The 13,517-nt window shown below is 33.7% G+C and overlaps 2 protein-coding genes across 3 annotated transcripts; both read left to right on the top strand.

The window, feature by feature from the left end:
• The first annotated feature begins 51 nt into the window (after nt 1–51).
• hccsa.1 (holocytochrome c synthase a) lies at nt 52–6,773 on the top strand. Of its 2 annotated transcripts, none has more exons than XM_067453951.1 (7): nt 52–158; nt 794–893; nt 1,500–1,675; nt 1,772–1,920; nt 2,549–2,668; nt 5,327–5,413; nt 6,074–6,773. In XM_067453951.1, the coding sequence occupies exons 2-7, from the start codon at nt 797–799 to the stop codon at nt 6,264–6,266; spliced, it is 822 nt and encodes a 273-aa protein (XP_067310052.1). In that variant the 5' UTR covers nt 52–158; nt 794–796; the 3' UTR covers nt 6,267–6,773. The 2 variants fall into 2 exon arrangements, with proteins under 2 accessions (XP_067310052.1, XP_067310053.1); XM_067453952.1 differs by having other exon boundaries at nt 158–283.
• A 1,444-nt stretch (nt 6,774–8,217) lies between these two features.
• Nucleotides 8,218–12,282, top strand: rwdd3 (RWD domain containing 3). The gene is made up of 4 exons (XM_067453953.1): nt 8,218–8,360; nt 10,426–10,889; nt 11,108–11,220; nt 11,321–12,282. Exons 1-4 carry the CDS (start codon nt 8,276–8,278, stop codon nt 11,430–11,432), a joined length of 774 nt encoding a protein of 257 aa, XP_067310054.1. The 5' UTR covers nt 8,218–8,275; the 3' UTR covers nt 11,433–12,282.
• Nucleotides 12,283–13,517: the final 1,235 nt, after the last annotated feature.

Genomic DNA, 13,517 nt, shown 5'->3' with positions numbered 1-13,517 from the left:
AAGTAAAATAAAATAAAATAAAATACAAACTCCAATACTCTAGGGGGCAGTGTGCATCTTGATGCCCATGCGTGCCACACGGCGTGATGCAATGACACAGAGCATCTTGGGATATGAGGCATGTTTCTAGAGACTGACATTGAAAGTAGAGGTGGGAGGTAAGTTTACTGTTATATAGCGGTTTATCTTTCATTAGAGCATGTAGTTTTAACACAGTGCAATTTGAACAATATGGGCAGTTAATAACGCAATCTGGACAGACATGCTTTTATCGTGAGTTTGTGTAAGTTACACTGTTCTATAATTAAGGAGCCTTGTATAACATTTGTTGCACAACTAAGCATAACTTTGTAGTAAATGCTGCAGAAATCAATTGAGGTGTGTGTGTGTGTGTGTGTGTGTGTGTGTGTGTGTGTGTGTGTGTGTGTGTGTGTGTGTGTGTGTGTGTGTGTGTGTGTGTGTGTGTGTGTTTTCGTGTTTTCTTTACTTCTAATGTATATGCTTACCACTGTACTTGATATGTGGGTATAATAGTGTTGTATGATGCAGTTTCTTGTATGATGAATTTGCATCAATCATAAAAAAACCAATACAAAAATGAAGACAAGTTCTGCCATTTAAAGTCTGTGACTCCAACATTTATCAATGCAAGATGTTGTTAGACTTCAAGCATTTTATGCTCGTAATAGGATTTTATTCATGCATATTTTGTTGTATATGTAACAGCAATAATATACTAATAGTAAAGCCACTCAAAACGTATTGTGTTGTTTTGTCTTTTTTGTCTTGGAAGCTGATGGGAGACACTATGTCCAGCCCTACAGGCACCGTGAAGGCAGAGGGCATCATGGTGCCACCACAAGGCTGTCCGATGCATCAAGATGTTAATAAAAGTGAGATGGGGGTTCTTCCGGTACTTCAGAAATTATGATGAGATGGGTTCTTCCAGGACTTCAGAAATTATGATAAGCAGTTATTTAGAAAAATAAGGATTTCATTTTTTTAAATTATTATTCATGTACAGTAGGGCTGCAGCAACTATCAATACTTTTCTTAATTGATTAATCTGTCGATTATATACTCAACTTATCGTGAGAAAAATGATGAATTATTTAAAAAATAATCATTGTAATTTCAATGTGCAATTTGAAGGCAATTAAAACAATATAGTGAATGTATCTAGGCTCTTCTTTGTCATCCACCAGTCACAACACTTCACCCCAGTGAATAATGCATTTCTATGACAACACACTCGAAAGTTATTATTTTTAATTTAGCTTTAAAATGGTAAACACATATTTGTTTTGTGGTTTAGAATGTAATTTTATATTTCAACCCTTATTTCTTGCACAACACGGCGACACGATTTATCATTAATCAAATGCGCTGTAGATTATTTTAGATTCGATTTTATTGATCAGTTGTTGCAGCACTTATATACAGAAAAATCTTCATCTTAAAAAATCCTCTTCAGTTTTCGTTCTTAACAACTCCAACAGGTGCCCCTCCGCCAGAATGTCCAATGCACCAGGTGTCTGCACCTGTTAGCGATCAGCAGAAGAAAGCGCCAGATCTGCCAGCACATCAGGACAGGGCTTATGAATTTGTAGAGTGCCCTATGAGAGCTGCCGACAGGGCTAAACCCACAATATCTGACATTAATCCAGCAAACATGGTACTTTGCCCCTTTGAAATTGGTTACCTGGATGTTTAGATGCACTGAGTATCCCTTTTCCACCATTCAGCCTAATTTATTTACTCTTCTCTATAGATGCCACCACCTGACCAGCAACCTACACCTGGTCAACCATTTCCCCTGTCTGTTGCAAGAGAGGAATCTACAATCCCTCGTTCTGGATCTGAGCAAAACTGGGTTTATCCCTCAGAGCAGATGTTCTGGAATGCCATGCTGAGAAAAGGGTGAGTTCCTGATGGAGAAAAGACAATGTACATCTAATTAGTAGGGGTGCCCCCGACTAAGGATTTACACATTCGAATCAGGATTGTCGAATCTTTCTATGGTCGACTGATAGTTGAATCCTCTATGTGTGTGTGGATGGGTTGGAAGGTGCACGAGTCACGACACTAGTCCGCAGGAGGACTATTTTTATTTTCCTGTAAACACAGCACACGGCAACAACTTTTAATAAAGCGACCAAAACTGTCTGCCAACTGACAGACGAACTGACAATGGCTTTCTTATTTAGGTTTGAATAAAAGGGAATGTGGTGGATAAACATTCGTAAAACGTTTTCTCATACAGTTTTAAAGCCGCAATTGAAATACAGAACATCACACAATATATAAAAGAACATTTTGATAAATAAACCCAAATAAAAAACCTGCCTAGAAAGGAAAAGAACACTTTGAATGCGTTTACATGCACCGATTGTGCCTAAAGGGGGACGCACACCCGCAAAGATTCGACTGTGAAATCGGTGGTCGAATCCGGCTCGGCATATCGATGCATTAAATCTTCGACAATTCAGGGTCACCCCTACTAATTAGCATCATCAACTTCATTGTTTATGACTAAAACTTTCACCAGATGGCGCTGGAACAATGATGATATCAAACAGAAAGATATGACAAGCATCATCAGTATTCACAACCAGAATAATGAGCAAGCCTGGCAGGAAATCCTGAGATGGGAAAAGCTCCATTCCAAGTAAGTCGCATGTTAAAGGCAGCTGTGTATCCTCAGATGTCACTGGTCGTTTCTCAATATGAGTTCTTGTCTTACTTGTGTTCTCGTGGACTTGTGAATCGTCATCAGTCGCTGCCCAAGTTCTGTTCCGATTCAAAGTTCACATCTAGCCGATTACAGTTCAAATCCCTGAGTGTGTTCTTGATCCGCCCTTTTATCGAGGATGCATCGAGAGGAAACTTGAGTGGACTTTAGACAGACCGGTATCCCAAAATGCATCTCGCACCGACCAGCAAGCGTCAGTAGCAGATGAGAAACCTCTCATAATTTAAAAATATTACTGTTAATGTGTCACAAAATGTAGTTTTAAGACCTTTTTATGCAAGAATGTAATTTTTTTAAGATTAAATCTACGGTTCATTTATAAAGAGACAGTTTGATCTGGCGTTTTGAGATCCAGTCGATCAGCGGCCGCTCAGAGCTTGTTAACCCACCGAGAGCAGCCTTACCTCAGCTAGTCCTTCTGACGTCTGCTGCAGGATCTGATGTCTCTGAGATCTCATTCGTCTTGTGTAGATCTAACAGCCATTTTTGGTCTCATGAATTTATCATTTGTTCCATGCCAGATCGTTTTGGCTGAGGGGAAAGTTAAGTTTCAAAACTTCGTATTTTTAGGATATTTAACTTCACAGAATTATAGCCTACTAGCACTTACTTTGTTTGACTGAATTTTTTGCTTTATTTATTGTATGGCTTCATATACATTTTACTTATACTTTTAAATCATTAATCATACATAAACTTACATTTATCAAAAAGACACTGGGTCGTGTTTTATGTCATATTTCATTTTATTACAATTATCAGGAATAATATACATGCACACTTGTCTGCAACACATGTTTTTTTTTTAAATGTAAAAGTTTTTAATATTTCGTTTAGTTATAAATATACATTCAATATACATGCAAGATCAATCAAGGTATACGTTGAACCACATTTGTGTGATTATTAATATGTTTAAGATTAAGAGGCAGACTGGTGTTTAATGACACATTTCGTTTCACTGAAGCCTAAAATGTTATTTATTTATTTTCTTCTTTTTTTTATGAAAAAAAGAGGCAGAGTTGTGTTTTATGACACATTTCATTTAATTGTAGCCTAAAATATACATTTCTCAATTCCAAATATGTCAACATCTGACTTGAGTCCATGTAATTCAGACTTGTCAATTTCGACTCCAGAGAACAAACTTCTGACGACAGGAGGACACAAGTCCGGTACTCTGCTAATGGAACAGCATCGTTCTTGATAGTAACACTAAGTGTGTGTGTGTGTGTGATATATATATTTATATATATATATATATATATATATATATATATATATATATATATATATAATATATATATATATATATATATATATATATATATATATTGGGCTATAATAAAACTAAATGTATGATAAAACACCACTCTGCCTCTTTTCATTTTCACTAAAAAAATAAACATATTAGAGCCAAACACATTTAGTGCTGGCAATGCATATTATCTTCACTGCATGTATATTTATAAGAAAAGGAAATATAAAAAAACCTGCCTTTTTTCATTTACATAAAAAACAACAACATGTGTTGCAGACAAGTGGGCATGTATATGATTATTCCTGATTGTAATAAAAAATCAGGGAATAATGATTAAAATTGATGTTATGAACGTGTTTAAGAGAGAGAAATGAAGGAGAGGTTCTAATTAAGATGGTACATGTATGTAGGCTGTAAACTGATGATTTATTTTTATTTCAGCCCACTATTCTGGATCTGATTTAATTTGATTTATTTTTTAAATTATCTTTACAACTGTTTTAACTATCTTCGTTTTTAATTTTTAATTTGTACACATGGTATTCTTTTTTCTCATGCATATGTTTCCACTATTTTAATTAATTTCTATGTAAAGCACTTTGAATTGCCATTGGGTATGAAATGTGCTTTACAAATAAACTTGCCTTGCCTTGCCTAATAAAATGAAATCTTACATAAAACATGACCTAGTGTCTTTTTGTTAAATGTCAGTTGTGTGATCAGTTATGTGTAATTAATGATATAAAAGTATAAGTAAAAGGTATAAGAAGCTATACAATAAATAAAGCAAACAATTCAGTCAAACACAGTTATTGAAAGTAGGCTACAACTCTGTAAAGTTAAATATCCTAAAAATATGGTTAAATATCCCCAAAAAATTAAGTTAAATATACAAAACTCCTAAAACGCCAGATCAAATTCTCAAATAAGTGCTTTCTTTATAAATATACCACATATTTGAGCTCTAAACAACTACATTCTTGCCTGAAAAGGACTTAAAACTAGATTTTGTGACACATTAATAGTAGTACTTTTAAATGATGTGAGGGTCTGAAGTGGGCAGATCAAGGACACATTCGGGTTTTTTAACTGTACTTGGCTAGATGAAAACTTTGAACTGGAACAGTACTTGGGCAGCTACTGATGACGATTTATAATTGAGGTTAATGACCCCCATCCTCTGGATTTCTTTCTCCTGAGTCGAATATGGCAAGTCTAAACTACCAAGGACGCAAGTCAGAAGTTTGCATACTTATTTTGAGAAATGGCCACTGAGTAGATGATTCCTGATGTTCTGCTGTTGTTCTACACAGAGAATGCCCATGTGGACCTTCTCTTCTAAGGTTTGGTGGCAAAGCAAAAGACTTTTCACCCAGAGCCAGATTTCGCCACTGGATGGGGTAAGTGATGGTATTCCTTAATACAGGGGTTTTCACACTGGTGTCCAGGGATTCCCAGGGGGCCACAAAACAGTGCTGGGGGTCAGTGAAAAAGTTTAGAGAAAAGCAGTGCAAAACATTTTTAAATAAATTAATAAATTAGCTTTAAATTAATATAAATGCATCATTCAAATAAATGATGAAAAATATGAATAAATTAAATTAGATTTAACTAAATAACTAATACAAATAGAAGAGTCAAAATAATTTAAAAATTGTTAAACTAAGTAAATAAATTGATTAAAATAAAAACATTTAATACATTAAATTTGATAAATAATCAATTAATACATCTTATTCAAATAATTTGATGAAATTAAAAATACACCTAACTTATAGTAGTACAGTACTACAGTGAATAGAAAAAAATGCAGCGATGTAATAGAAAATATTTATACATTTTTCACTTGGGGGGGTCCTTTGCAGAAGGATGATTATATTTGGGGGGCTGTGGCATCTAAATTAATAACATTTATTTGATATTTTTGCTTGAATGCCTTTTCTCAAAAAAAAAAACTTCTGTTAGCATCTTCAGGCAAATGTAAGTGTCAATGCTAATGCTTATATAATATAATAAGGTTCTTTTGGTCCTCTGTGTTTCTCTGTGGTCCTCTGTGTTAGGAATGAGCTACCGTTTGACAGGCATGACTGGATTATTGACCGGTGTGGGAAAGAGGTCAGATATGTGATAGACTACTACGATGGAGGCCAGGTGTCCAAGCATACTATCCTTGATGTGCGTCCTGCCTTCGATTCCTTAGGAGCGGTCTGGGATCGTATGAAAGTGGCCTGGTGGCGTTGGACCTCCACATGAATATTCTCCACATTGAGTCTTGTGTGATCTACAGGATATACTGGAACTTTATAACTAACATTTTCTTTTTTTGCAAATGGAATCAGATTGGCCTCATGTATTTGTTATGTGCATATGCTCATGACTTCCTCCTATGATAAGTAAAGATTGTCGCTGTTGTCGGTTGTGTTGTTGCTGACATATGGATTCATACATTGTAGGCTACCTTGTTACTGTAATTAAAGAAGAAATAGCGGATACATTTTTTTTTTTTTTGTAGTCTTAAGAAAGCAATCCGGCATACAAAAATGAAATGTTCTGTATGAGTTTTAAGAACAAATGTTGGCATGTCAGTATACTTCCTGTTTTATTGTAAAATATCTTTAATGTTAACCACCCAGAGTGACTAAATCCAGCAACCATGTAAATATTCTGATACAAACTTTTTAGTTTTTCTTCAATTACTACTTTTTTTCTTCCTTATGTCAATTATATTTATTTCTGCCATAAAGTCAGTTGTTAAAGGAATCTTATTGTGTTCATTAAAATGCTCATTCGCTCTTTTTTTAAAATTTGCTACTGACTTGCTTTTCAAAACAAAATATGAAGATTAAATATTTCACTGTACAGAACTGAAATGACATTCTGGTAACACTTTACAACACTGGTTCACTAATATGCATTAATTCATTCTTAACTAATGCACAGATATTCCTGAGTTAATGTATAACTCATGAAGAACTAAACCATTTATTAATTACTGCATCAGCAACTAATGAGCATTCTATATGATTAATAGATTAAGTAATCAATACATTGTTATTAGTTCAATGTGTCATCATGTATTAATTTCCTAATAACACATTAATTAATAATGTAATTAGCACAACAGGGCGAAGCCATGCATTTCAACTTCCAGTTCCAGTGCTTTAATCATTAGCTAATGATTTACGATGTAATCATGTTATGACTTTACTTGTTGAGGCACGACTCCATTAATCTTATAGAATGTTCATTAGTTGCTGATGCAGTAATCATTAATAAATGATTTAGTTCTTCATGAGGCACACATTACCTCATCATGTGCATTAGTTAACCCTCTGGTCCTCTTCCTGGTCAGATTATTATTTATTTATTATTATTTTCAATTAAAACAGTATTCCAAGTTAAAGGAACTGTATGTAAGAAATGCATTTCCATGAATCATAAAATTCAGGTTCCTATATAACTATATAAAGTGGTTACATTCTTTAGGGGTTTTAGACGTAAATACTTATTTTTATTAAGTTGTGGATTTGGATAGACATTCTCAAAGACAACTTTTTGTCAAGGTTTAGATTTTGATTTAGGTTGGTATTGTCTATTTTGCACTCTTGATATTTTAGTGTCACAACTACATTGCAATGCACTTTTTGTTGGTTCATGGCTGATTTGTGGTTTGTATCAGCAAAATATTCCGAGTTTTTGTGTTTTTGCGTATTTCCCATTCATTTACTATGTCTGTCATTTTTGACCGCAAAGGAGACAAGTGTGACCTAACGTGATATAACCCAAACATCTCCATGATTTTTTTGTGTGCTCACATAGCCAATGCAACGAAAGTCACCAAGTATCATCCCATTCCGCTGAACCACAAAATGTTTATGACTAAATAGGACCAGAGGGGTAAGCGTGCAGTGCACCCGTATGGTACTGTCAAACAAGAACATAGGCCTACCGGTTTTTGGTTTGTAGGCTAATGTCAAAAAATAAATAAAAAAATTACACTATCAATTGTATTTAAGCATTCTATGGATTGCAATTTTGTGCAACGCAGCTATTCAATAAAACGATCCATCAACAAGTATTAATTAACTGTTAAATTGTTTTAATCGCATTGAAAAGTATTACACGTTGTCATTCGGAACTGGTGTTCTGTTCTGGTGTTTCTACACGGAATGGCCATGTAGTACAATAACAAACCGGTTAGCAATCTACACAGTACACACACGCTCATTTATAATTTTACATTTACTACATGAACTGCAAACATGTCAAAGGAAGCGTTTGATGAAATGTCAGTTTTGTCCGCCATATACTGCGAGCAGGGCGAATTCGAGCTGTTAGAAGAGTCAAGTGAGTTCTGCTGGATTCATTTTTATTAATCTTAAATTAATTATTGGTTATTTATTTTTATTTTTTATTGAACACAAGGTAAGCGTTTCCGCCCTGAGTTAGTACAGTTAATGGATGTTTATGTTTCCGCAGTAAAGCTGTAACTTGACATTATGTTTAACTGTTAGAAAGCCTCCAGTTTGAAGATTCACATTCTAATGGGACCCAGATTTTTTGTTTGTTGTATTTTTAATGTCATTAGATAGTTTAGACTACATTAGAAACAAATGGACACATTTTTTTTTTGAAAATTATTGAATTCTATTGAATTATATTTTATTCATATGTTATGTCCTCTGTAGTTGACACCAGGACTCAGTTGTTTAATGAAATTGCGCATGTGTAGGCAAAAACAATGGGATTTATTTTTTAATTTACGAATACATTTTTAAGTTTCAGGATTTTTTCAAAACAAACTTTTTTTAAAAGATGATTCTGAGCTATGTTATAAAAGATATAACTGAATGCTTTGATATACCATCTTACTTTGTGCAATATGTGGGTAAAATGGCCATACTTGGATTTTCCTATTCAATGCAATGCATCTATACACTGCCTCTAATTTGCATATTATTGTGTTCTTGGTGCAAAAAAAGAAGTGTAACAAGGGGAGTAATAATTACCAACATTTTCATAATAATATGTAATATTTTATAGGAATATTGATATCTAATTTATTTCCCTATTTACTGTTTGTGTCTCTAAAATGCCTGATAAACATGATTTAGGCCCTGGTGTCCTCTACAGTGGACATTTATGAAATCAATGCCCTGTTTTGTAACAGAAATTCATATTTTGATTAGAAACCCCAGAACTTTTCCTGAGATGATTTATAACAAACAATTAGAAAATGTATGAGATTTAAATTAAAATTACAAAATATTATCATATTTCCATAAGAGTGCAAAATATAAATTTCAGCCATTTTTAAAGTCCAAGAAGTTGTTGTTGTCCTGGTGAAACCTCCAAACATTTGGTATCTGTGCAAAGCCCTGAATGTGCTCTATAAAGGACATCCTAACTCAAAACTGTGACGTGTGTGATGTCACAGAAACTCACTAAAATATAATGTCCACTACAGTGGACAAAAGTCTATTACTGGGTCCCAGGAGGTTAAACAGTAGGAACAAAAACTATTGTAACTGCTGTCGAGGATTGAGAGCTGTTTGTGTTGTTAAATGTTGAAGGACATCCAATATGCATACATGCATCCATGCATGTATTTTCCCCATATGAATCAGTTCATATCATATATATGAATCAGAACATATCAGTTTTTATACACAATACATGCATCATACCAGTTTTTGTACTATGCAATACGGTCTCTTTATGTGTTTTAATGTGTATGTCTAAATGAGTAAATGTTTATTTTTCTGTTATGAGAGCTGCCATTCTAAATTTCATTGTACTTTTACTTTTAGGCCTACTGGTACAATGACAATAAAGTATCTTAATCTTACTCTTAACTATATCTTTTGATGGAAAATAATACCATTTATTTTGAATTGGTTGTATATAAAGTTAAAACGGTTTCATATTTCTAGATGCATAGATCATGATCCACATTATAAATGTAAAGACATTAACACAAAACAAACACATTTACCAATAAATAGAATGAGAGCCACAAATATATGTTAGGAGTTTAACAAAAATTAATTCAATTCACAAAGAATAAAAATAAGATACAAATGTAAAAATAATCTAAATTACTTATTAGGTGTACTCTGCCCCTCTAATCAAGCCAATCAGATAACAGCTACAATGCTCTGACCAATCATTGTACAATCCACAAATTATAAATATTTTTTATTTATGAATCACATTAATTCATTTTTGTTAAAATCCTAGCATTTACGTGTGAGTCTTGTTCAATTTATTTGTAAATATGTTTAATTTTGTTAATCTCTTTTTATTTTTGGATCATTATTGTATGTTCTATCTGAGCATACACATTCTATACAACAACTCTTAACTCCATAATTGCATTCCTTTTGAAATACCATGTTATATTTCAATGCAGCTGAGAGAGGAATCGTGTGCCGCATACATACACTGATAGAGAGGAAGAACGGGAAGACCCCGCTAGGCCTTGATTTCCACATCTCTCCTGACTACCCCCGCACTCCTCCAGATATCAGCATCACTTCCAGTCACTTATCGAGGAAACAGTGTCATGACCTGAGACAGCAGTTACTGGACACAGCACGATCACTTCCACCAGAGCCCATGATCCATGGCTTAATGCTATGGCTTCAGGAAAACTTCTCTGACTTGATCAAAACATCAAGCTGCCATTCAGCAGAGGTCAGAGCAGGAACCACAGAAGAAACCTGGACCGCTTTACTACATTTAGATCACATGAGATCCAAAGCAAAATACATAAAACTGATTGAAAAATGGGCTTCAGAACTGTGTCTCACTGGGAGACTCTTTACAGGCAAACCGATATTGATTCTGCTGCAAGGAACGAAGGAAAATATTAAAGTAGGTCTACAAAATGATATAGTATAAACATTTATTTTCAATTTCCCAGACATTTGATCCAATCACTTATGATATGCATTAATACCACAGCCAACACAGTTTTTTATTACTTTCTCATGTGATTCCTGGCTAACTAGAGTTTTTTATTGGATTTGGTTGTCATTTGTCAATGCATTATTGTGATTAAAAAAATATACATTCTGAAATGACTCTTGTAGGAATACGTCCACCTTCAGAAGACTGTAAAAGTGGATGTTGATTCTTCGGGAAAACGCTGTAAGGAAAAGATGATGAGTGTCCTTTGTGAGATTCCACATCCAGAGAAGAGAATGTAAGCATATACAATGCATACATTTTTGTGTGATATATTGTTAACTAAATACTCCACTGCCCTTTATTCAAATCTCACAGCTATCTTTTTCATTTTTTAGGATGTCTACATTTGAAGTGAAAGACATTTTATCACTTGATGAACTCAAAAGGGAGTTTGATCTTGTTGGACTAAATGAGATTTATGACCAATTTGTGCCCTCACTCATCTGACAGGACAGCTGCTGTGTAACACACACTCTCTCCACTGAGTGGAGCCGCACTCAACAACTCTTTTTCTAGATTCTAAGAGCTTATAAATCAAAGTATGCTGTTGTATAATATTCCCAGTTAAACTGTTTAAAACTGTATATCAGTCCCAGGTCTAAAATACAGGACATTTCTCCTTATGGAGTTGAACTGGTGAAAATGTTCACCAATTGCATGACATTTCAATTGAAGAGATACTACAAAGCAATAAATAAAATTATATAAATCATGTGAAAACCATAAAACATAATACAGCTTCTATTATTGCAAACACAACTGAGTTTGTTGCCATTCAACCAGCAGATGGAGAAGTACTTCATACAAGTTGAACTTTGCATAGCTATCTTGACTATGTAGAAAACGAGTGCTCCCTCCATTCTACAGAGTACGTCGATTTACCCTCATTAGCTGATAATGCAGATTATGATCAAAATGGACAAATTTAGCTCTCCTCTGTGAGAAAACAGACTGAAATCTACATTGATCTATTCATGTTTTCAGACTGGAAAAAAATGTAATCAGGTGTTTTTAAATCTCATCTAAAATGAGCAGTATCTGTGGTAAAACATTTCAAGTAACATGCATTATGTAATCAGATTACTTTTTTGATGCTACAAGTAAAGTAATGCATTACAAGTAACATGCATTATGTAATCAGATTACTTTTTTGAGGTTACAACGAGTAAAGTAATGCATTAAAATGTAACATGTATTATGTAATCATTACTTTTTTGACAACTGTAAAGTACAGTCTATTACATTTAATACAGCTAAAAAGTATTTGAAGTTATTTTTATTTCAATCAAATTGTATTTATTTTAATTGAGTGTTTTAATTTATTATTTATTTAAATCAAATTTCATTCAAATGTTTTTATTATTTAATTAAATAAAAAATTATTTATATTCATTTTAAATCAAATTTATTTAGTTAGTTTAATAGTACTTTTATTTCTTTATTTAAAAATAAAAATTACACTGCTTTTCTCTAATCTTTTACACTGAAGCACATCCCAGCACACTTTTGTGGCCCCCTGGAAATCCCCAGACAACAGTTTGAAAACCCCTGTATTAAAGATAAAGTATTTTCAAGAACAACGGTCACAATAATAGAATTGTATCTGAAAAATAGATAGTAAAGCATGATGTCCAATTTAGTGGACAGGTGATTAATCAGAATTTCCTCCCAATTTAAAATAAATACTTGGAAAACTGAACAGTGATTAGATGTTACAAAAAAAATTTAACGAGCAAGAGTCTTCTAAGATAGGAATGGATATTCGGGTGTGAGCAATTTGGCATTTCTGACTGGGTGTCAGCCATCTTGGTTTGAAGAAGAAAAAGTCAGTGTATAGGATGATGCAGTGTATAAGAAAATGTCTTTTTAATAGAGTGGTGCACTCATGACATCACTTTATAGGCCAAAACTTAGAAGCGAGTTAGCATTTGAGCTTTCCGGCTTCCATTGTCCTGAAGTCAATGTATTTTGAATGGGATTTTGGTTGAATGGCTGAAATAAGGTCTGTAGTGAACACAAGCTCGAGACACATTCAGGTTTTATTATATGACATAAAATACATCAGTATTACCCCACTAGTGATTTTTTGTAAGTTGTTGCGTGTCTTGATAAAGGTTGTTGCTAACAAATGGCTAAATGAGACTACAGAGATTGTCAAGGAGATAAAATGTCATCATGCCGAAAAGGTCTGCTTTTACAGCCCATGCTTATAAGTGTTTTTTATGAATTAGTCTATTAGTCAAATGTTCTGGGAAATGATTTTAGATACAATTAAAAAAAGAGTTTAGAAAAAAAAAGCTTAGTGATGGTGACGTTGAAGTCGAGGTGTAGTCCGTTTAGGTTTCAAAATTCAGAAAAATTATGTTAATCTGTGATAATTATCTTTATGGAGAAAACGTACAAGTGTCATAAACTTTTGTTGATCACAGAGCTTTTTTTTTTTATCCAGAAGCCTATCGGAAAATCCTGTATGTTTTTTCAGGAGAGAGAGAACCAGTGTGAACTTTCGGTTGGCCTACAAAGTGATATACA

This window comes from Pseudorasbora parva, chromosome 9 (genome assembly GCF_024679245.1).
Source record: "Pseudorasbora parva isolate DD20220531a chromosome 9, ASM2467924v1, whole genome shotgun sequence".
NCBI classification, from domain to species: Eukaryota; Metazoa; Chordata; class Actinopteri; order Cypriniformes; family Gobionidae; genus Pseudorasbora; species Pseudorasbora parva.
This window is presented reverse-complemented; position numbering and strand designations above follow the sequence as displayed.